The following is a 23,740-nucleotide window of genomic DNA, read 5'->3' on the forward strand; positions in this document are numbered from 1 at the left end:
CCTTCTTTTCCTCCTCTTCTCTGTTGTCCTGGGTCTCTGGAGCTGTGCCTGTCAGGTCCCCAGACTGTCTCCATCTCCACCTCCTCAGGGCGTAGGGCATCACCCCAACTCCCTGGGCTCTGGGGGGTGGGAACTTGGGTAGGAGTGTGATTAGTGTTGGTGGTGGTATAAAAATTGCAGTGGTGAAGAGGTAGATTAATTTTTCCAAACTAATAGCTTCAGACAGCATTTAAAATAATAATAATAATTTTAAAAAACTGAATAGATCTAATTAAACTCTTTCCAGAATTCCAAAGATCATTGTTGACTTTTGTAAAAAGGTGGATTTATTTTAAAATTCTGTGTAAACTCCCCTTTTCTCTCCTCCCTATCCCACGATCCTTCGGACAAAAGAGGAACACAAAACATTAATAACTTCTTGCCTTTAGGTAGGCGTGCTTTTCAAAGCACTTTTATATCTAGTATCTCAAGATAACTGGATGAGGTTGCTAGCAGGCTTGTTTCCTGACAGGAGCCCTCCGCCCCAGAAATGCTAAGTAATTCGCTCAGGTTCATATAGGGAATTCATAGTAGAGCCAAGACTAGGACCCAGGAGGAAATACCACACAATCAGCAGGTACAACACGTAAGCATCCATCCCTCCACATAAATGGTACCTGAAGGTACTGGCAGGAACGTTCCTGTTGACACGACTCTGACTTCACCATGGCCTGGTCCATGTTAACCGAGGCTTTCTGGTAAACCTCTCGGGCTCGACTCACGGTCAGCGTGGAGGACCAGGCGCTCTTCTTCAGCAGCGGCGCGTCTAGGGTGACGGGCAGGTTGGCACAGGTGGTGCACTTGACATCGTTGTTACTCCGGGAGGCCTTCACAGCCTGCTCGCTGATGGTGTTGTAGGCCTCCATGAAGTACTGGGAGGCCGAGCGGTCGGGGCACCTGCCCATGGTCATCACGCCCGAGGGGGCGTGGTAGATGCACATGTCGCCGTCGAGGTTGTCTTCGGAGCTCCACCAGCCCGGGGAAGCGTTGTTGCGGGGCTTGGGCTCGGGGCGGCGCTCCTTGCTCTTGCTGCGCTTGCCGTACCTCACGGTCTGCGTCTCGTCGGGGCTGGCCTTGCCCCCGTTGACGCTGCCCTTGGACGGCCCCTCCAGGGAGTGCGATTTGGTGAAGAGTTTCTGGACCGAGTGGACCAGGTGGCGGATGCGGCCGGGGCTATCGCTGCGGTGCTCCACGGCCGTGCGCTTGTACTGCAATGTGTGGTAGCCATCCCTGTTGAGAGGCAGCTGCCTCTCAAACTGGTCCAGGAGGTTGGCGGGGATGCGGTTGGCCTTGGTGGCCAGGGTGCGAGGCACCAGGGCGCACTCGTCCTTCAGCTCCTGCTGCGAGGTGTAGTGCCGGCGCGGGAAGGTGCTGCTGGCCAGCGGGTCGCTGAAGGGGCCCACGCACTCGGCCTGGAAGGAGGTACGCTGAGTGTAGTAGGGGTGGTCGGCCGGGTGGTGCTCCACCGGGCTCAGCAGGTATGGCTTGCGGTCTGCGTGGTGCGACAGCGAGTCACAGGCCGAATCGCAGGTGACTCCGTGGTGATGGCTGCGGCTGCCCGATAACCCTTTCATCGCTGATGGGGCGCAACCACGGGGGTCATGGACACCCGGTGGTTAGGTTCCAGACCCGTCTCCCGCAAGGACCTGGGGGAGTGAAGGAGAGGGGGACAATGGTTAGCGCTTCACTTGGTCGATAGACATTGCTCTCTTTCCACGTGTCTGCTACTGAGTTGGTTTTCTGGCAGAACTCATGACTCTCCCTAAAAGCAGCTTTAATGCATTGTTGGAAAAGCCCTGTTACCTCCGTAGGCCGGGAAAGCCCATGCCAGTCCTGTAGGAGAGACAGTAGGGGTGAAAACTAGTAAACCCGGAAAAGAACGTATAAAAATGCTGAACTATTTTTAAGTGACTTGGGAGAAAAACTGCCCCTCCCTCCAGGATTCCAATAACTGTATCTTTCCCCTGCTGCTCTCCTTTTATTCTTAACCGTATGTTAATCGTCAAGCTAGCAGACCGGAAGGGCTCACTTAATCTGGGAAGCTTTTGCGGATCCGCCCCCTGCAGAGAGAATTAGTTCCCCTCTGTGCTTGCAGGGCATCTACTGCACACTCTCCAGCTCCTCTGGAATGCTTTGTCCCATGCTTTCCCTGCTAGCTCAAGCTCCCTGAGGCTAGCTTACCTCTTAGCCACCATTACATCCTTTACATCTCCCTACCTTGTACTAGGTGGGCCACATAGACACACAGTAAGCACCCCATAAATGTGAGTGAAAAACATAAATAAAAGAGGCTACTGGCACCTTATAACTTTAGGATATATCTCTGTATCTTCTGTCACATACTTTCCCATTAGAATTCCGTGGTAACAATTACAGCAAACAATCCCACCGTGGTAATTAGAGTTGGAAAAACTAATGGTGTGGCAAATAAATCAGAGCTGTCGAGAAAATCTGCCCATGTATTTCTGTCATCAGAGAATTAAGAGCTTCCTGTCAACAGACTGAGAGCTGATGAAGAACAAATAAGCTTGAATTGGCTAATGTGAATAACAGGGCATCTCCTTTTGCTGGTTTAAAAGTTTCTGGTAAATATTTACAAGTGATGGCAAGATGGCCAAAGGAAAGGCTCTTGAAATGTTCCTGAGGACATGAAGGGCCTGAACCTAAGGGTCATGTCTGCCTGGGAGAGAAGGCGCCCTACAGATCCACCTGTGGGAAATCAGGTCATTCCAACCCTTCCCCGCGCTGTAGTACCAGAGGCTGCTGTTCTACTGGGCAGAGTACTTTCTTTGGACCCTAACAGAGAGAGTTCTTCAGTAGTTGAATGCAGTTCTCCTGACAGCCAGATTTTTTTTTTTTTTAAACTTCCCACAATACAAAAATTGTCATACGGAGAGCTGTCCGGAAAAGCCAATGTGACTTTCCAAACGTATCACCAACGTCATTTCAGATATTCAGATGGGGAGAGATAATTGGTTTAATTAAAAAAACAGAATGAAACACCCACATGTGGCCTAATGAAGAAAAGCACGGCGTTTTGTGGGGTCAGGACTCGTCTGTTCCATGGGACATACCGTGTGTGGGAGCGCCTGACGAAAATCTCTAAGCATGTTTTTTATGAAGCTCCTTTTCTCCTCCTCGTCTCTCAGTTTCTGGATTAATTGCTCGGGAAAACTGATGGGAGGTTTTAATCGCTGGAATCTTTTGAACTTGGTTAGTCTACTAAATTAGGGGCTTCTTGAGGGTAGAGACTATGTTTTTCGCATCCAGTGGCCAGCGAAGTGCTTGGCTGGTGGTGGGAACTCAGTAAAGCATTTAATCAGTGAATTAACGCATCAATGCAAAACTTCCCAGGGTGGTCCATCCTGTGGTTCAAGTCACATCTACTGAGTGAGAACAGGACTGTGTGACAAGGGAAGGGCCAAGGAAGGAAGGAAGGGACCATCTCTCAGGCATTTTAGGGACCAGTGGTTTTCAAGGTGAGGCAGGAGGCATACAGGTGAATGTGCCTTTTGCTACCCATTAGCCTTCCACTTCTGCCTCTCCACGACCCACCAATGAATATCTCACCTCTCAAAGTTCTCCCTGCCTTGGAGGTAAAATCTGGGAGTTTGCCTGGCCTGCTGACTACAGGATGTCCGGACTGAGGACAAACTGTTTGAAGGAGAGAAAGAAAATGACGCCTGAAGAGACAAAAAGGAAAAGCAGGACTCATGATACCTGTGGTTCAGGAAGAACCTGTAAATCGAAACTTGCCCACTGAGGACACTAATATAAAGGAAATTTTAGCATAAAATACCTTGGGACCACTTTTTTGTGTATGAAGTTACGATACCAAGAGTAGGCTGTGGCAAAGAGGGATCCAGAAAGATTAAATACATGTTTTCAGCAAAACTGTGGCACAAACTAATTTAGGTGGAAAAATCCATTGCATGAGAAAGTTTCTCTGGATAAAACAGGTCCCATTGAAGACATTTTTGCCTTTTAAATATAGACTTAAAAATAAAAGACAAAAATAGCAAACCAGTTGGATTATGGTCACATACTAAGTTTTATGATTACCTGTATCTCAATACATAAAATAATATGAAATAATGCTTCAACCTTTCCTTCTGAAGCTTCTAGGTCTTGGGTGGATTTTTTTTGCTAAATGTGGAGCTGGCAAGAGCTGAAAACATGAATTATACATATTTACTCCAAAATGTTGAAGATTATTTGAGATCATGTATTCAATATTTATGTAATTATCTTTAATCTGTGAATGGCATTTCATGTAAGATGATGTTGCCTGAGGACACGCAGAGCAAACAAAGAGGGTTTTTAAGGCCATTAATGATAAATTTGTTAAATGATGTAACTGATGATCATTTTTGTAAGTTAAACATGCACAGTGTGATTTTTACTGCAATTTAAGTGGGCTATTTTCAGCCTAGTGGCAAGCACTTATATTTTCATAGAGAGTAATAAATTACGTCAAGAATAAGTAAGTTAACTTTGGTCCTTCTTTACTCAATATTTTTAAAAGGATATTGAAATCTTGATCTTTTTCTCTGTGATATAGGCAAATAAGGTCATGAAAAAAGGGCAATAAATAATCATAAACATTTCTAAATGCTCCATCTAACTTTCTGGCTAAGGCCAGATAAATGACTTAATACCCTGGCCCTTTCTAGGGAAAATCTTACGTCTCTTCTACTCTCTCGTCTTTGAAAAAGGAAAATAGATTAATTTGTGATTATAAATTAAAGCAACACATTCAGTGACTTCCTGGTGAGGGGGGCAGATGATCTAAAACCCTCAATGGCTAAATAATAGCTGTGGCACCTACCAGCGACGTCCTGCTCTTCCGCCTTTTATTCTTTTTTTTTTCTTAAATTGGGGTATGGTTGCTTTACAATGTTGTGTTAGTTTCTGCCATACAACGAAGTGAATCAGCTATATGTATACATATATTCCCTGTTTTTTGGATTTCCTTCCCGTTTAGGTCACCACAGAGCATTAAGCAAAGTTCCCTGTGCTATACAGTAGGTTCTCATTAGTTATCTATTTTATATATCATAGTGTGTATATGTCAATCCGAATCTCCCAATTCATCCCACCCCCCTTTCCCCCCTTGGTGTCCATATGTTTATTCCCCTCATTCTTTATTTTCTTCTTTTGTTACTCATGAACTCCCCTCCCAGCCTACTTCTTTCTGTCACTTCCTTTTTTCCCTCTCCTAATTCACCTTCGTAAGTGGCAACCATGGACATCACTTGCTGCAGCCCGTGGTGTGACTAACACCATCCCGGGAAGAATTAACTGAGCGTCCCCCCCTTGCAAGGCTCAGTGTTTGCTGCTGCAGACAACCAAATGCAACCAGCAAATCCCTAATGGCCAAAGGGCTTATGACGTGCTCAGAGAGATGTGACCTAGACATGAAGAAAGATAAAGAACAATTCTTGTTACCTTCCACATTCTTGGAAAATGAAGCTGCTAGCTCCGGAAGAAGGTTTTAAGTGGCCGTAAAAGATTTCTGAAAATAGAAAGCGAAATTTTCTTTTGTACCTTCCTCTCTGAGCCAGGGTGGGAAGTGTGAGTCAATATGCCTTCGTAAGGGTTTCTATGACGACGGTGATCATCTCTCCTTTTTTCTTGTTCACTATGACTTCAAAATTATGTTTTGTTATCCTCCTAAGTTCGATTTTACCATCAGATGACATGTCCTGATGGTTGGCTTGGAAAATATGTTGGCTATATTGGCTACTGTGAGATGAGCTCTGAGTGTGAGATGTACCGCTTTTTACAGAGCTCTCACACCTGCAGCAGAAGCACTGCTGTCCAGATGATGACTAAAGCGAGAAAATCCAGCAAGAACTGTAAAGGAAATTCTCAAGGCAGGTAATTTATTAGCACCAAGGAAAAAGCAACCAAACCACATATTGGAAGATGCTGACAAGATGGAAAACAGTCTTGCGAAGCTGGCAAGTTCTTCTCTTGACTTCTGTGAGTGTCTTTATTTAGAGCTGCTGGGCTTCATTTTTCTTTACATGCAGAGAGAGGACCCACCAAAGGGTGTCCACTCTCTCCCTCAATCGGGAATGACAGCTGAACAATCACAACTTGCTTTAGAAAGGACAATGTGGGGGACCCTGCCCAGGAGAGCAGGAAGCACTGCGTTCTGGTTTAGGGAGGTACCAGGAAGAAGAAATCTCTATGAATGTTTTCAGGGTCAGGTCACTTTTTTGCCTCCCCCCCCCCCATTTACCTGTGACCTGCCCGTGCCAGGTTGCAACATTCAACTGCAGAGAAAGAAAGGATTCTCTTACTGAAGAGTCTAAAGCAGTCCCAGACTAATGGCTCGTTTCCTAGTCTCCCTAGATGTGCACAGGTGACTAATTCTGGCTAATGGAGTATAATTGAAAATGGCAGGTGCAATTTCTGGAAAATGACTCTAAAGGGAAGGGCATCCCTTCTTTACTCCTTCCCTGGCTGGAATTCAGACTTGAGAGCTTGGGGAGCAGTGATCTTGGACCATGAGGTGGAAGTTACAGTCTGAGGATGGTAGCAGCACAAGATAAAGGACCCGGCATCTTGTTTATGGGGGAAGGAATGGACCTTTATCTTTGTCTACACCACTGTGATTTGTTTTCTGACCCTTGCATTTGAACCAAGTCCTAAGTGAGATGGGTAGTCAGGGCTGAATCCTGGAGAGATTTGCCAGCTATGCTATAATACACAGGACTTGACTTTGCTGGTGGTGGTCACATCCGTGAGACCAATTTAAACCAGGCAGCGACACAGCCACGCTTATACTAGAGATTTCCCTGGCTGTACTTAGAGGATAGGTTTAGGGGTGGGAACAAGCAAGAAGATCTAAAGGAAGCAATTATTTCTTGCTTGGGCAGTTCATGAGAGAAGACTAAAAGGGAGTTAACAGTAACCCCCGAAAGGGTGAGAATGTCCTGGCCGATGCGGGCAGTGTCTCCCACTTCAGACCTTCTGCCCACATGTGTTTCCACTACAGACTAAACAGGGCACTTTTCCCAGGCAGAACAAAATTCTATGCAACATGGATGCAGATTTTTTATTCGTAATTTTTTCCTCTACTACTAATAAACCCCCATTCTATTGAGAATTTGAGAATAAAGAATGATAGGAATGTTTAACAGGTGCATGATTTTAAATAATTTTTATTTTAAATAAGGGAATGGTTCTCATTAACATACTACTAACAAATGAAGTCATGCCATTTTAGGGTGAACAGAAACATACGTGAGTTAACTTTGCCCAAAGGCCCACTTTGGGGATATTTTCTCACTTTCTGAATTTGTAGCTGCAGAAGATAACTGAATGCCATTTTCTTTCACTTTTTCAGGCTTCCCCACTCAATGCTTTTCATGTACTATGTATCAGTACTTAAAATTGTACAAATACCATTAGAGCGCCTTTGAATAAGCACAGGCTGAAATACACCAGTTCTATTACTCAAAGCACAAGGCTAAGCCGTTTTATAAACGCAGAATGTATTTTGGCTTTTCATGAACATTAATTGCTATCCTAATCATCTGTAGTTTGATTTTGTTTGTGCATACCTCCTTCAATCAGTCTGCTGCTACAAATAAATGCCTTTGGAACATTTCCCTTTCAAAAGATATGGTGTTATACAAAAAACAAAACAAATGAAACAAGAACCCAGGCCTCCTCCAATTTGGTCACATTGGTAGCACAATTGCCATTGCCTCTGTCTTCATACAAAGCTTTCAAAAGTGGTTTCATTATGGTTTTTGAGAATAAAAAGGTGAAGAGTAGTGTTCCTTGAGAAATGGTTAGGAAGTCGTCATTAGTACTGGTCTATACTTACTGCTGGTTGGGTGAAAGAACACAGGGCTTAGGAGTACATTTATAATGTACTGAAGCAGTACATTATAAAACTTCCTAACATTATTTTGCATTGACACAGGTGGGAAGGTAGCTGTCCTGACTCTATGTGACTTTGGAGATGTGCTCCCCATGGGATTACCCTCATTTGGATCATTCTAGAAGAGGGTGTGATTATCTCAGCTAAGTCTGCAGATGGATTCCGCTGGGAGTCGCTAAGAGAATGTGGTCACCTTGACCAGCCATGGCCATCAGCTCTTTAGGAGACACTGTGGGCAGGGGGATACCCTATCCTTATGGGGATAAAACAGATAATCTGCAGAATTTTCACAGAAAAGAGCACAAACCATGAGTGTCTACTCCAAAAAAAAAAAAGGCCGAGGAAAACATGCAATCCATTGACTAATCTAGGAGAAACAGGAATGATGATAGAATTAAACGGTTTAATGGGATATAAAGACAACCATGATAGAAAACATAACGACTGATACAACACGAGGCAACTTGAAAAGAAGCAGTGGAAATAGCCTCTGATGAACACGGAGTTATTTTTGTCTACATCTCTTGTCACTAGCTGAATAGTCCCGTGAACATGTTTGGCACATTCTAGACAACTTGTTTCACAGCCCGACTCCTGTCTGTCTATCTATTTTTTACCTGAATCAAAAGTTTCCTTTCATAAATTCCTTTCTTTTAAATGCTGTTGCTTTGCTTACCAAGTTTGCTGTACAGATCTACTTTACCAAGTGCTAAGGCCCAGAAAGTACCTATAGTGGCCCCCTTTTGCGGTAGCCGTTCAGCTGACACCTGTTTTGGGGAATTTTTTCCGCTGAGCTCAGCATCTGCTGACGCTGTCCTGGCCAGGAATGTTGAGGCAATCACCATATCCTCTGAGCTGAGTGAACTGGGTTCGCAGACCCCAGCTCAGGGGCATCCATGTGGAGGCTTAGCTGAATCAATCAGATGCCGGCTCCTGGAAATTTAAATGACGATATTCCTAGAGTCACTGAACCCTGGTGAGCTTATCCGCAAGGTCAAGTACAGGAAGGGTCAATGTTGGCACCTCCGGAAGCCAGAGTCATGTGCTATTTCAGAGTGTGGGGCAGCAGAAATAAGGGTCCTGCAGAGGGAGCGTGTGAGAAGAGAGAGGAGCAAACATACAGGGAGAAACAGATCCAGACTCCACGTAGCCCTGGGAAAGAAACAGAGAGGCTGCCTATCAACTTCTTAGGCCTGGCCAGGCCCAGCTCCCTGGCCACAGTGGCTTGAGACCCTGTACTGTCTGTTGCGGAACCACGGGAGGCCCACTAAAGCTTACTCATCCGAGTAAGGTTTACCCTTCTGCCCAGCTGGGCAGCTGCAAGCGTATGAGAACCACCACCCAGGAGAAAAGGGAACCCTCCTGCACTGTTGGTGGGAGTGTAAACTGCTACAATCACTATGGAGAACAGTATGGAGGTTCCTCAAGAAACTAAAAATAGAACTACCATACGACCCAGCAATCCCACTCCTGGGCGTATATCCAGACAAAACTATAATTCAGAAAGATGCATGCACCCCTATGTTCACAGCAGCACTAGTCACAATAGTGACATAGAGACAACCTCAATGTCCATCGACAGAGGCACGGAGAAAGAAGATGTGGCACATATACACAGCGGAATACCTCTCAGCCATAAAAAGGAACGAAATAATGCCATTGGTAGCAACATGGATGGACCTAGAGATTATCATACTAAGTAAGTCAGAAAGAGAAAGACAAATATCAGATGATATCATTTATATGTGGAATCTAAAATCTGACACAAATGAACCTATCTGTGAAACAGAAACGGAATCATGGACATAGAGAACAGACTGGAGGTTGCCGAGGGGGAGGGGGTTGGGGGAGGGATGGAATGGGAGGTTGGGGTTAGCAGATGTAAGCTTTTATATATAGGAAGGATGAACAACAAGGTCCTACTGTAGAGCACAGAGAACTATATTCAATACCCTGTGACAAACCATAATGGAAAAGCATATGAAAAACAATGTATATATACGTATAATTGAATCACTTTGAGATACAGCAGAAACTAACACAACATTGTAAATCAACTATACTTCAAAAAGAAATAAACCAATAAAGCCTCCTCTTAAATGTTCCCTGTGCCAAAGGACATATGGAAATGAGCGGCCTTAAACTCATTTATGGTCTAGTTGAGAAAATAAACCACATAAATATAAAATAATCAAGAATAGTACAAATTGGAATCTAATCAGGCTCTAGATTGTGTGGTCTGTGTTGTATATGTAATGCATCAGGTAAAAAGCTTTTAAAAAAAAACAAGTCTAGAAGGTGCAAAAGTTAAGGGATGCAAAGACATCTCAGTTTGGGAGGTTTGGAGAGTCCAGAGCAGCACAGTCTTCAAAGCTGAGGCTCTTAGGATGATGTGCAAAGCCTGCCCTGTGTTTCGTTCAGGTCTAACCATTCCATTTCTCCTTTGGCTTTTTAATGCTTCCGTGTCGTTCATCTCCGAGGATACGATGCAGATGTGAGTCAGATCGTCTGAGAGCTACAAACTTGACCTCATTGTTAAGGCCTCCCACTGGACTCCTTTCCCTGAACTCTCTTTGATATTAAGCCTGTGTAAGGAAGTTATAAGAAGCTGATATGTATACTTGTGTGGTTTTTACTGTCGGGATGTCATCCACCTCTGCAAAAATTGTCTTCTGAATGTGGTGTGATGAGGAAATCCCTCTCAGGTCTTAGTATGAGCAAAACTGTGTGTTTAACAACTGCCAGGTACTGTTAACATCTTGCAGGTACTGTCACTCTTGTCAGATAAATGCCTTTCCATCTATATTTGAATCCCGGGAAGTTTATTGGGAAATTTGCAATAAAATAGTAATGGTTATTGCTTTTCTACTTTTATTCTACTTTCATTGTTTTCTCTGGCTGTGTACCTTATCCCTTTTAATGATGATATATGTAATCACGTAGCCTGCTTTGATCTTTTGGGGGGATGGAAAATCTATAGCCAGGTATCTCTGTATTATGTAAAATACAAACACTTGGCTAATATATTTTTTCCTTCCCTTGATACCATCAACTGACTGTAACAATGCTTCTCAAAGTTGAATGTGCAGGGAATCAGCTGGAGGACTTAAGACACAGATTGCTGGACCCAATCCTGAGTTTCAGGGGTGGTTCCCAAGAATTTGCATTTCTAACAAATTCCCTGATGATGTTGATGCTGGTTGAGGAATCACAGTGAGAACCACTCAACTAGATGCCCTATTTCTTACATCTGTGATTCTTCCTGGGATGCACGTGGTCCTTCCCTCCATTAGACTAAACTCAAACTTTTTCTTCAAGCCCCAGCCCTGTTGTCACTTCTTTGGTGACGCCTTTGCTGAACCCAGGGGGGCAGAATTGACAGCTGCCTCATGTATTTTCTCATGCACATCATCCAAACTGCCACCAGGCACTGGAAATGTCTGTGGTCATTTATTGCCTTTTATGCGGATCTCTCCCAGGAGACCACGGGATTCTAGTGGGCATAAGGGGTCTCGCTCATTTTCGTATAACCATTTCCTGGGAAAGTCCCCGTTCCATAGGATGTACTCAGTAAATGTTAGCTGAATAAATACATGAATGGGAGGTCTCCTGTTTCAGAAGCACAATATTTTTTTTTTCAATTTTGAGAAACACAATATATTTTTAAAAATTTTTAATTGAAGTATAGTTGATTTACACTGTTGTGTAAGCTTCAGGTGTACAGCACAGCGATTCAGTTATACACACACACACACACACACACACACACACACATATATTTTCAGATTCTTTTCCCTTATAGGTTATTACAGGATATTGAATATAGTTTCCTGTGCTATACAGTTGGTCCTTGTTGGTTATCTATTTTATACATAGTAGTGTGTATATGTTAATCCCAGCCTCCTAACTTAGAAACACAATATATATTTTTTCCAGTCCAGGGCACCACATTGCATTTGGCAATCTGTATTTTTTAATTTATTTATTTGTTTTTGGCTGCATTGGGTCTTCGTTGATGTGTGTGGGCTTTCTCTAGTTGCTGCGAGCGGGGGCTGCTCTTTATACGGTGCTCGGGCTTCCCACTGAGGTGGCTTCTCTTGTTGTGGAGCACGGGCTCTAGGCACGCGGGCTTCAGTAGTTAGAGCACGTGGGCTCAGTAGTTGTGGCGCACAGGCTCAGTAGTTGTGGCTCACAGGCTTAGTTGCTTCATGGCATGTGGGATCTTCCCGGACCAGGGATCAAACCCGTGTCCCCTGCATTGGCAGGCGGATTCTTAACCACTGCACCACCAGGGACATTCAGAAACACAATGTTTTTTATGTAAAAAAGGTGGTAATTTATAAATAAAATGACTGTCTTTGTCCTGGGAATAACGTGTCTGTGTGTGGGCACTGTGCGAATCGTTCTGTGAGTGGAGTCTCATGAAGACTGCAGATGGATGCCTACTTTGCCGTCCCATCCATGGCACAGGGGCTGCATCCATCCTGCGGCTCAGGCATCCTCCTCGACCTTCTCAGCAATTAGAGGCTCTGGAGCTACCATGACAACGATGGGAGAAAATGTTGGGAGACTCCATGTCAAATTCTCTGCACATCTTGAAGATGGGAGAACTCTCTGGTTAGAACCTGTCTGCTGATACATCGATGTCACGAGGAGGAGCCCTTTTCTCTTGCTGAGGCGGCTTCCAAGGGACTCAATAAGCTACAGAATGATCTCACTGGTATTTCTGAATTCTGTGAAATATAAGCTGCACTTTATAGAGGCCTATGATGGGGCAGGAACTCAGTACGGATCCCATTTGAACACTTGCAAGCTTGGCATGATTTCTCCCCTTCCCACAGATGAAGAGACTGGGGTTCACAGAAGTTGAATGGCTTTTGCCCAGGGAGCACAGCCAGTAAGCAGCTAAGCTAACACTTGACCCCGGGGCTGTGAGACTTAAAGCACTTGTGCTTCCGGCCCTATGGACAGCTCCAAGAAACTTTAGGATGCTGGGGGCAGCACAGCAGGGACCAGCCTGCCGTCAGTGGACCTCCACAGCTTTTGGACTTTCCTTTGAAGAAAAGTTTAGCTGCTAAAAGAAAAAAATGATAAGAAAAAAGATAATACGTACTATCATACTTCATCATATCAATTATTTTTGATATAAGAAGACCCATCCAGCTTAAACATCTAAGAAGCATTTAATAAGCTAATGAAGAAACTGCCCCCTGGGCATGCACATCCTCAGGTGTGACTAGGTGGCCCTGAGATCTTGTTCAGGACTCAGCAGCTTTATACACATCATAGATGTCAGCCTGTGAATGTGCTGAGCCCAGGGCCCCAGCTACCCGTGCCCCCTTCTCCCCACCTCACCTAGACCTTTGTATATTATGTGGATAATGTCTTCAACCTCAATACAGAAGTGAGCCAGTGCAGACAATCACTTCTCAGTTATCTCTAGAAGCTAATAAAAGAGCTAACAGTCACGTATTCCTTTTTTCCCAACAACTATGTGTTGCATATATACTAAATGATGGTTCAGTTCTAGGAACCGAGGACTGCGTCATGAACACAACTCAAAACGCCCATTCCTTCATGGAAAGTACATTCTTGTGTTGGGAGACAATAGATAATGTTTAAAATAGTGGTAATTGTATTATATTGTCCGTTAGGCGATCATGTGTAAGACACTGGCTTATTTCTTAAAGAGGTAGTTCAGCTAAGTTTATACCTGTTAGTATATTTCAGCAAACATTAGGCAGATGGGTCTATGTGCCGGACCCTGCCCTAGGCACTCTAGAGGCGTCATCCACCTAGCTATCACAGCAGCCCTAGCAAGTAGGTACTCTTATTGTCTGCATTTCCCAGAGGAGGAAAATGAGGCACGGAGAGGTTAAATGATTTACTCAGAGTTAAACCAGGAAGTCGAATCCCAGCACTTGCACTGTGCACCCCTACGCTATCAATGACAAAGTTCGTCTTTGTCACTCAACCACAGCGATGGGATGTCACCGAGGCTGCAGCATAGGTACACATTGTGTACTGCAGCACACCTGCAGGGGGCAAGCTGATGTGTGGTGTGGCAGCCCTGTTGCTTTGCTATCACTGACGTACTTTTATTTAAATACACAGTCCCATAAGCATACTTAAAAAGAGGACCCAGGAGAAAAATCACGCATTCCAGCATCATATAGAAGTAGGATTGTTCATCTGTTGTTATTATCTCATAAGACAATAATTTCAACCATGGAAATTGCATACAGATTTCAGAGACACAGACATATACTTAACATATATATTACCTATACTTGTAGATAGGCCATTGAAAGGGAAAATTGCGAGAAACCTAGGAGAATTTACGAACTTCTTCATGAAAGACGCCTTTTTTCTCTTCACATCTCTAAACTTAACCTGGAAATTTTCAATTTCTGCATGGCTTCTTCTCCGCACCATCTGCTAATGCTGGCACGGGGCGGGGGGTGGTAATTCCCTTCATTCAGGGAGGCAGCCTACGCTACAGTGATAAGCAAAGACCCAAAAGACAAATGAAGGAAATCAGAGGGGGGAGAGAATTCACAATCAACTCTTCACTGGACTGGTATCCCATGAGTGGTCCCTGCTCTAACCACCACCCATGGCAGCTTTCCTTCTGATCACTGAGCGGTGTTGTTTCCTCTACCTGACTCTGTGTCAAGACACAATTCCACTGAAGGAGGATTGTAAGTTTCACTTTCCAGCCAGATAAATGGGCAGCTTAAAATTCCAGCCCAGCAGATCTGAGAACGAGCAAGGGTGGTGAGTGTGAGACCCAACTGTGTAAGCCAGATGGGAGGTGGCTTCAAATGGGAATAGGAATGTTAAAAGGTTGCTGCTTGCAGGAAAATCGTTCATTTTAGACTCCAAGAAAACTTTTGGATGAAACGAGATTCAAAACGGGGACGCTTCTGCCCTACTACTTATTCTCTGGACCCAAGATGCCCAGGGTTGGTCAGATTTCAGAAAACGTCCTTGCTGTTGCCCTGAGCTTCTAGCATGTAGAATGTTTAACTGGAAACAGGGCATCTTCTCTTACTATCCCACTTTTTGCTTTTATTTGCTTTTTTTGCTTGTGTGGGCTTAGAAATGCATTATTTTTTTTCCTCTTTCTTTTTTTGTCTCTCCTTTAGAGAAGGCTATTTTAGGAGAAAACAGCTGTATAAATTATAAGAGTTCACCTGTTATGGTCCTCAGTCTACAACTGGCAGCCACATAACTGGTTTTCAACATGGTCAACATCCTGTGTCCTTTGGATGAGGAAATCCCTTTAGAATTGTTTAAGTTTTCTATCAACCTTTATTTTTATTTATAGACCCTGAGCATTGCTCTGGGTCACCGAATGTAAATGAAAAAACCTGAAAAATTAAGCTGTGGAGAAACACGTTTATAAGGACAAACGTGAATTCTATGAAAAGGGTTGGAATCCAATAGCAACTAATCACAGCGTAAAACTGGATCCATGGGTAATGGAGGGCTGCCCTGGGGAAAGCGTCTTCTCTATGCCCAAGGGAAAAGAGCGCAGGAAGGCGAGATGGACAGGGAATCTGTTACAGGCAACACAGTTTGTCTCTCCTGTGGGTTCCTGGAAATTCGAGGTAACTTACGGCACTTGGGTAACCACCAGCACAGGACAATGCTGTTCTTCATCTGAGCCCACAGGTGCCCTGCCCAGGGACCAAACCATCTCTCCTCCGTCCACCACTGAGTCCTGGACCTGGGCAACTCATGGCCCCTTGGAAAGAACCGCATTTCAGTGCTTTCTAAGCATTCACCTCACTGAAGGCTACTTATTTGCACATTATTCTGTCTTCCGCCCTAATGTGAACTCCTCAAGGGATCTGACTGCTCGGCATCTAACCCAATGCCACGCACGGAGTAAGTGCTCAATAAATGTTGAATGGATAAAACAAAAAACCCCATCAGTTTGCTGGCTCAGTTACATGTCCCATAAATGCATTTGAGTGGATACTCCAAGACTTGTGAAAGAGGAACGGTACGCCTTCAGGAAGCAGGAGGAACGACACAGATTAGATGACGGGTTAGAAGAAAAAAGAAATTTGACTCCGGAAAACTATTTTCTCCAATGTGGGAGTTTGTTATAATGGGATCCTGCCTTGGACATCCCTTATTCGTCTTGTGGGTGCTGAGAACAAAACGGGCAAAGGAGAAAGATTTAGAAATGGTAAAAATGATTTTCAAGTCCCACTGCCTCTTCCATTCACTGCCTCCACCTCTTCTTCCTATTCCTCCAGAATGATCTTCTCACCTCCTAGTCTGATCACGCACCTTCCCTGCCCAAAACTATCTCCATTCCCATCAACGTAAAGCCTGACCCCTCGTGTAGCCTGACTGCACAGCCCCTCGGGGCTTTGATATGAATATCCCCCAGCCTCACTTCTATGCCCTCTCACCATCCCCCAGGCTCTGGGCTACAGCCCCCAGACCACCTGTGGTTTTCCTTACCCATCCCACTCTTCTGTTCTTTATGACTTTTGTGTGGTGCTTCCTTCCTCCACTTGGGGAATGCCCTCCGATGCCTAGTAATTCCTATTCGTCCTTCAGAAGTCAGCTGCTTCCCTACCCCACCATCTTATTCACCTCGCACAGCACCGTGTTGATGAAGCTCAGCGATTGTTCCGCAGCCATCTTTCTAGTTACCTCCTCTCCCACTGCGGGGTGGCTTCCGTTACTCTTAAGGCCGATACACTCTCCAGTTTACAGCCGCTCATCTACAATGAGCTTTATAATCTCCTAAAAATATAAAAGCTGGACCACATGGAGGGAGTTAGGAGCCGCTTGCCGAGGGACAGTGGGCTGCATGCCCCTGGCTCTCAGACCCGTGATCTCGGGCTGTCTAAGAGGTTGATTCATCTCAGGCTGTAGCTCTGACAGGGACGAAGGATCTGACAGCCTCCTGTGGGTCCTCCTATGTGGCAATAGTTTACCACTTGCCTGGGGTGTTTCCCACCCTATTTTAACTTTTCTGCTCAGCCTAAGAAATCTCCCCGTTTGTTTTGTTTTCTCGGAAAATAAGAGCGGGTTGTTTTGCTTGTTCTTAGCAATTAGATGGAAGCAGCCCACACGTATGAAATAGGAGTTAAACGCTAGAACTAGGATTCAGTTGCCAAGGAATCATGAGCTGAGGAAGGAGTCTAAGAGGGGCGCCCCAAGCTCCCAATGGGCCAGCAGTGTCCTAGGGCGTCCACCGCCCACTATGGGCTTTCTTCTTGCTCTGTCAGGATTCATGTGTGGGCTTCCTATCTTTCTGCTCAACCAAGCCCTCTGAGAACAGAGGATGGTGTTCATCTTTGCATCCCTAGGACCCAGCCCTGGAGCTGGCTCAGAGCACAGTACCCCAGCACTGACATATAACGAGAAAGTTATTTCCACTTCAATTCTCTTACAATCCATTGAGTTTAGTCAAAGCAGAAACATCTCTGTTTATTGACGGTATGTTTTTAAATCTCTTTTTGCTTTTCCTCCCTTTTAAGCAGGCTTCAGCAAACACAACATCTACCTAAGTGATGAACTTGTTTTGTTTTGCTTATTCTTAGTTTCATGGTTAACTTCTGTTGGAGGCAAGGCGAGTGGAAGTGACATCAGACTTCTTTTGAAAAAGATAATGTATTTAAATTGAAAATGAGTCTACTTGTAAAAAAATATTAAGTAAAAAAATAACACCAGGAGAAGCAGATGTGGCAAAAATCATGATGGTGGTGTACAAATGATGGATGTTTGGAAAACGGTGGCATACAGCTAACGCTCGGTAATTGTTAACTGAATGGATAAACGGACCTCTCTCACATCTCCCCTCTTCTTTTGACTTCTCTAACTTCCACGTCAGATCTGGCTCTGGCTCTAGTTTGTATGACAACAATGATCTCCTATTCTGAGCTCTATTCCTGCCTCTACCCTCTGCTCAGCTCCCCGAGGCGCGAGCCTCACCTACTCACAGACGTTCCATGGTTCCTTCTTGCTTATAAAGCCTTGACTTCAGACATTCAAGACCCTTGATAACCTCGCTCAAATCTATTTCCCAAACGCATCGGCCCAAGCTCCTCTGCATAAACTGTGTGGGTATTTGTTATTCCTAGAATATGCTTGGTATCTTCTTGGCCTGAAGACTCTAAGTGGAAAACCCTCAGATTCCTACTCATCCTTTAAGACCCATTCCAACTGTCCTCCCTCCATGAAGCCTTCTTTGTTCATTGCATCTGGGGGTGATCTGCCTCTTCTCTGAGCTCTGACAGCACTTTGCTGTATGTGTACATTATATGTAAGGTATTCGTTCAGTGTTTTCCTAAGTGCCCTGTTTTCTCTTTCGGATTGCAGGCTCTCAGAAGGCAAGAACCGATTCTTAGGCATCTTTCTGACCTCGCCCTATTTTTGTTGACTAAATACCTTACTGACTGAAATTAATAAATAAATGGGGACATCTGGGAATATGCCGAAGTAAGGAAATGCAGAAAATCAGCGCACTGCTTACTCCCCTGAGTAAATGCAAACTCAGCAGAAGGGAACGCTCGCTAGGAATTTAAATGTGGCAATTCAGCCAATTTGTCTAAATCTGCCTCCTTTAAAAAAATGATCCGTAATAATATTAAAAATAATTTTTCTAATGAACATTATTTATTCAATATAATCTAGTCCAAATCTTCCCATTTTAGAGGCAAGAAAACTGCGATAACACTATGAATATAATATATGGACATATATACACTTATATATGACCAGCCCAGTGTTCACACTGCAAATATGCACAGGGAAAAATGGCCCGTTGGTTCTTTGCAGAATGTGTTTCAAGCCGCAGAGGAATCACACCCTTTAAAATTCCCTTAACCTAGATACAGCCATAAACAAGAAGAGGCGTATTTGTACCACGTGGCCTGCTCCTCTGGGTCTGATAGTGTTGGGTGTTTATAGGAACACTGGAGACAGCTGGGCTCGTTACGCTCACCATTCCTTCCAGGTGGAGTGATATTATCACAGAACACATTTCAAAGAAAATCCTTGTATCCTAGCTGCCTCTGACCTTTAATTGTTGCTTTGTTTCATACCAGATGCCTCATTAGAAAAATAGCGATACTGAAATGGCAGAAGTAACAGTAAGTAACATTCGTATGTCAGGAACTATGCAGCAAAAAACACACAAGACAAAAAAAAAAGAGATTATCCCGTGGCTGACTATTGGCCTTAGTGAAATTTTACTGGCATGATTTCCCAGAGAGAGATGGGTCCCTTTCATAAGGAAACACCAGTAATAAAGCCTACAGCTCTGAGCTGGAGGAAAAGTTTTCCTTCCTGACCCTCATCTGGTGAGAATTCCCCTTCGCTCCACTTTATACCAACAGAATTGAGGGGATCCACTCTCAGGCACAGTGTTTAGGTTACGTGTGGACAAATTCTCTCCGTAACCAAAGGCTGTGAAGGATGACACATGAGATCAGAATCCTTTTGCAGGGTGCTACCCAGACAGATGCTAAACAGGGCATCTTGCTCCATAGCCATGGGACTAAGCAGTGCAGGGTAAGATGGAGAACAGATCTGGGTTGCTCGGGGGTCAACAGTGGTAATATGGTCCAGTAGGTGGCACTAGACCTGGTGAAATCTACAAACACTGCAGCAATGCTGGCTTGGCCTCAGAATGACCTCAAACTTTAAGGAAATATAATTTTAGGAATTTTATTTATTCTTCTGGGGTCCTCAAGCTTGGGGTTAAGCCGAGGTTAGGCTGGGCCTCTGAGGATGCTGCTGGAAAAATGGAGTCCATGGATTTCATCTGGTCCTGCCTCCAAACTTCAGTCTATAGAGTCCGACCGTAAAGGCATCCATCATATGCATTCTTGGAGCTGCCATTCAGTGAGTTTTCAGTGATGATTAAACAATCCATTCAAATTGGGAGAAAATGCACTTGATCTTTTTATAGTTTAACCACTTAATGAATCAGCACTTGGAAGAGGCAGACCTCATAATTAAAGCAAAACTGTCAAGACTAAATATTTTGTTCTTACAAAAGAGGATAATTTCTATAATTCTTAGCTGTTAATGCATTTAATGTTAGTCACTCCTTAAAAAGACTTGGGATTAGTCTTTCAAGATACACTTTGGTTCTGGCTCACTTATCCCTTGCACATAAAATAAAAGAGGAATAAAAACATGAGCCTTACTCACTTGGTAGATAGAGGTAAATGCGTTTTCTGGAAAAATTGAAGGTACATGAATTTGCAAGGTTTCTTGGAAAAGACGAACTCTGTTATTCTTTATTATTATTAACTCCTAATACTATCTTTAATCTCTGTTCCATTTTCTCTGGATAGTCTCACCACTGACATTATAAAAATAAATCAAGAGAGTTGAAATGTATAGGCATCAAGGGAGGGGCCAAAGGACGAATAGAGATAATTTGGAAATCACTTCTACCAATACCAATATTGTACACAAGTTTTTAAGTAATTGTAGTTTATTGGTGGTCATTTCTTGGTGCCAGGGAAAACATCAAAAGGAGGTTCTGCTAACAACATTATAAATCAACTATACTCCAATAAAAATTAAAAAAAAAAAAAGAAGTTTCTGGTAAATGTCCATACCCTTCCTGACTTTGTTCAAGCTTTTGTCTTTTAAAAATAATCCCCATTGCTCCTCTGGCCATTTCCAATACCTTGTTTGTTAAAAACCTCAATTAGCCAATGATGTAGGCTAAGGAATTTGGAGATAGAAAGGACCACAGAAACAGCTGGGCTAGAATTTCCCCAAAGTCGTTTTCTGTGGCTCTCTAATCCTGAGAGAGATTCCATGAGGAAAAAAAGAAAAGAAAAAAAGAGAGATTTGGTGCAATATATTTGGGGGAAGCTGGCTATTATATCCTCTTTTTAGACGTTCACAAACCCTTTAGCCTATTAAAGGCTGTAAAGTTTTTCAGTAAAGAAACCTTTTTAACATTTTTACCCCAGCATTTCGTAAAACTGTCTGGTCACTGAATCTTTTGAAGACTACCTCTTGCATAGCACAGGGAGATCAGCTCGGTGCTTTGTGACCACCTAGAGGGGTGGGATAGGGAGGGTGGGAGGGAGACGCAAGACGGAGGGGATATGGAGATATATGTATATGTATAGCTGATTCACTTTGTGATACAGCAGAAACTAACACACCATTGTAAAGCAATTATACTCCAATTAAGATGTTAAACAAAGACTACCTCTTGCCATTTTTCAGAATGATCAGACTGCAGAGCAGACCTGAGGAATCGCGGGTGGGGGATGCCAAGTCCCCCGTTTCAGAAGAAGAAGAAGAAACAGCACAATTCACCCCTTTTCCACCTAAACCACGTTGACCCATGAGAACTTTGGGTGAGTATGGACAATAGGACTCGAAGCTGAAGAGAACTTAGTCTAGCTTCATTAAAAAGAAAAACAAAAAAAATTTAAAAAAACCTTGAACTCTAGGAAGTTTACTTGATTTACACAAAGTCATGAGTGAAACAGTGTCCGTGTCTAGAATCTATAATTTCCTCACTTCCGCTTTCTCCTTCCCCCTTCAAAAAGTGCTCTTTTCGCTACATGAGGACATTTTTCTGAAATGATCATACCGCGCTCTTTGCTTTATCTTAGGGTGAATCTTTTTTCTTAGTGCAGTAGAAACCCTTTTCACAAAACACCTAACTCACTTCCCAGCTTAATGGACCCTGTTCATCCTCTCTGGAGAAACAGCCAGGCTGCCCACGGCACAAGGAACGCTCACACTATCGAGCTAGTTTAGAGCTTTTCTAGACTTTTGCTCAAATCTATTTACGTTAGTCTAACGTGGCATTACGATTACTTAGTTCAATTACGTATTACAAAGAGTGTTGAACTATGAATGCAGAAAAGCCATTTCTCTAAAATCTCTTCAAAAAAGAGTTTAAAGAAATGGTTTCTCTTTCAATTTAGAAAGCTTTGCGAAGGTTGACAAGACAAAGTGTTGTTAAAGATTGCTGCCAAAGTAGTTGTGGGTGAGACAAGTGTAAATCATGGAAAAAATAATGACAATTTAGAAGGCTGCTGCATTCAGATGGTTTTGCACATCGCAACCTAAAGAAAACCAAAAGCAGAATTTGTAGGTAATACGTCATGAATGTGGTTCATGTAGGAAAGACGGCTTGGAACTTCAGTCAATAGATTCATTTAAAAAAAGGCCGTGATGCCTCATGAAAGGTTAGTGAATGAATAACCATTTACAAGTTTTAAGTCAAAACTAAATGTTTGAGGGCAGTGTTTTTAAATGACTCTTTGCTTTACCTAGCCTTGTAAAATAGGTGACTACCAGTATAAACAAACAGTTTAGAGGGATTGTTATTATGCGTCTAAGCATTAAAAAAATACTTATTTAAAGTGCTAGGAAACCGCCCCATTCCTGTGTGGCAGGTTAAAATTCTGAATTGCTCTGTGTTGTATTTTCTCTCTCTTGATCCCCTGGGTCCTCTGACCATTAAAACTAGGCTGGAGGGTGAAGCTAATGGCCCCAGGGTAGGAAGGGCACAAGGGGACACAGAGAAAGCAGGAATGAAAATGTCCTCAGCTCAGAAGGGGTCATTATGAACGTCTTGACTGGACATTGCGGGGACCAGACACAGGAGGGAGAAAATCCAGACACAGGAGAGTCTGCAACGCTTAGAGTACAGTTTACAAAATAAATCCGAGAGGAGAGAGCTTGAAGGGTGATTCTAATGGAAGTATTTTCTTACTGGGAAAGCCAGAGATAGCAGAGATAAAAGATCTTATTGGGACACCAGAGAGTTTAAAAGGGGACAGAATGAGAGACCAGAGTTTCTGATCCTTTTTTGACAGTAAAAAGAATTGAGTTTACTTCTTGATCCAGTATATAAAATAAAGAAATAGAGCAAATGTTCTCTTCTAGTTGACCCTATACTATTGGATTCCATGTAATTTAAAAATGCTGGCTGTGAACACAATTATTTCTTGACCAACAGTTTAGAAAACAGTATGTAAAAAAAGACCAGTGTGAAGTCAGGGAGTGTGATGTCTCCAGCTCTGTTCTTCTTTCTCGAGATTGTTTTGGCTCCTCGGGGTCTTTTGTGTTTCCAGACAAATTTGAAAAGGAGGCTCACTTCTCACACTATCAACTCCTAGGGTCGAAACCTGGTGTGGGCTCAGGTGAGATAGGCCTGGGAGCATCACAGATCTCTGCCTGCACCCCACCTTGGAAAGATGGCAAGCCTACTAGGGAGGCCTCATAGGTTTGATTCACGCTGGGATTGGTGAGGGTCCTGGCCTGACTCGGTGGAAGGGTGACCTCAGAGAGCCCCTCCCTCCCTAGCCGGGGGAGGAGGGAACAGTGCTGAGTAGTTGCAGGAGTGCTGAAAGAACCAGAGGCCCGAGGTGAGGGCGGGGAGAACACAGGTGCTCCCACTTCATGACCAGAGGCTGCGGTGGGGACCACAGGTGTTAGCAACTCTTGGTAGCACGGAGGGCCCGAGGGCCAGCGAGAAGACGCCAGGGAGGAGGCGGCGTCGGCAGCCCCACGTGGGACGCTGGGAAAGCCTCCCGGCGTGAAGAAAGAATAAATACCTCATTTGACCGAACTTCTCTCTAACAGGGAGAACCTCACGCGGCGTGACTGTTAACTTTCACGGCACAAGTATCCCAAGTTCTCCGTCTGGACTGGAGCCGGGGTCTCAAAGGTAAGCTTAATTTACTTGCAACAAAGAAGGAAAAGTTATGTTCCTGCACATGTGATTTGTAAGGGCAGATTTTAAACCTGATATACCTGCATGAAAGGATTTTGGGT

At 43.9% G+C, this 23,740-nt stretch overlaps 1 protein-coding gene across 9 annotated transcripts in view; it reads right to left on the reverse strand.

Annotated features, from left to right (window-relative positions):
* The window catches only part of DLGAP1 (DLG associated protein 1), a 1,249,700-nt gene that overhangs the window by 322,880 nt on the left and 903,080 nt on the right, over positions 1-23,740 (reverse strand). For all 9 annotated transcript variants that reach the window (XM_060310335.1, XM_060310340.1, XM_060310339.1 and 6 more), the window contains one exon: positions 657-1,685. In XM_060310335.1, coding sequence (XP_060166318.1) covers positions 657-1,613 — 957 coding nt within the window. In that variant the 5' untranslated portion in view covers positions 1,614-1,685. The remainder of the gene's footprint in view (positions 1-656; positions 1,686-23,740) is intronic.

The sequence above is a fragment of the Globicephala melas genome, chromosome 13 (genome assembly GCF_963455315.2).
Source record: "Globicephala melas chromosome 13, mGloMel1.2, whole genome shotgun sequence".
Classification (NCBI taxonomy): Eukaryota; Metazoa; Chordata; class Mammalia; order Artiodactyla; family Delphinidae; genus Globicephala; species Globicephala melas.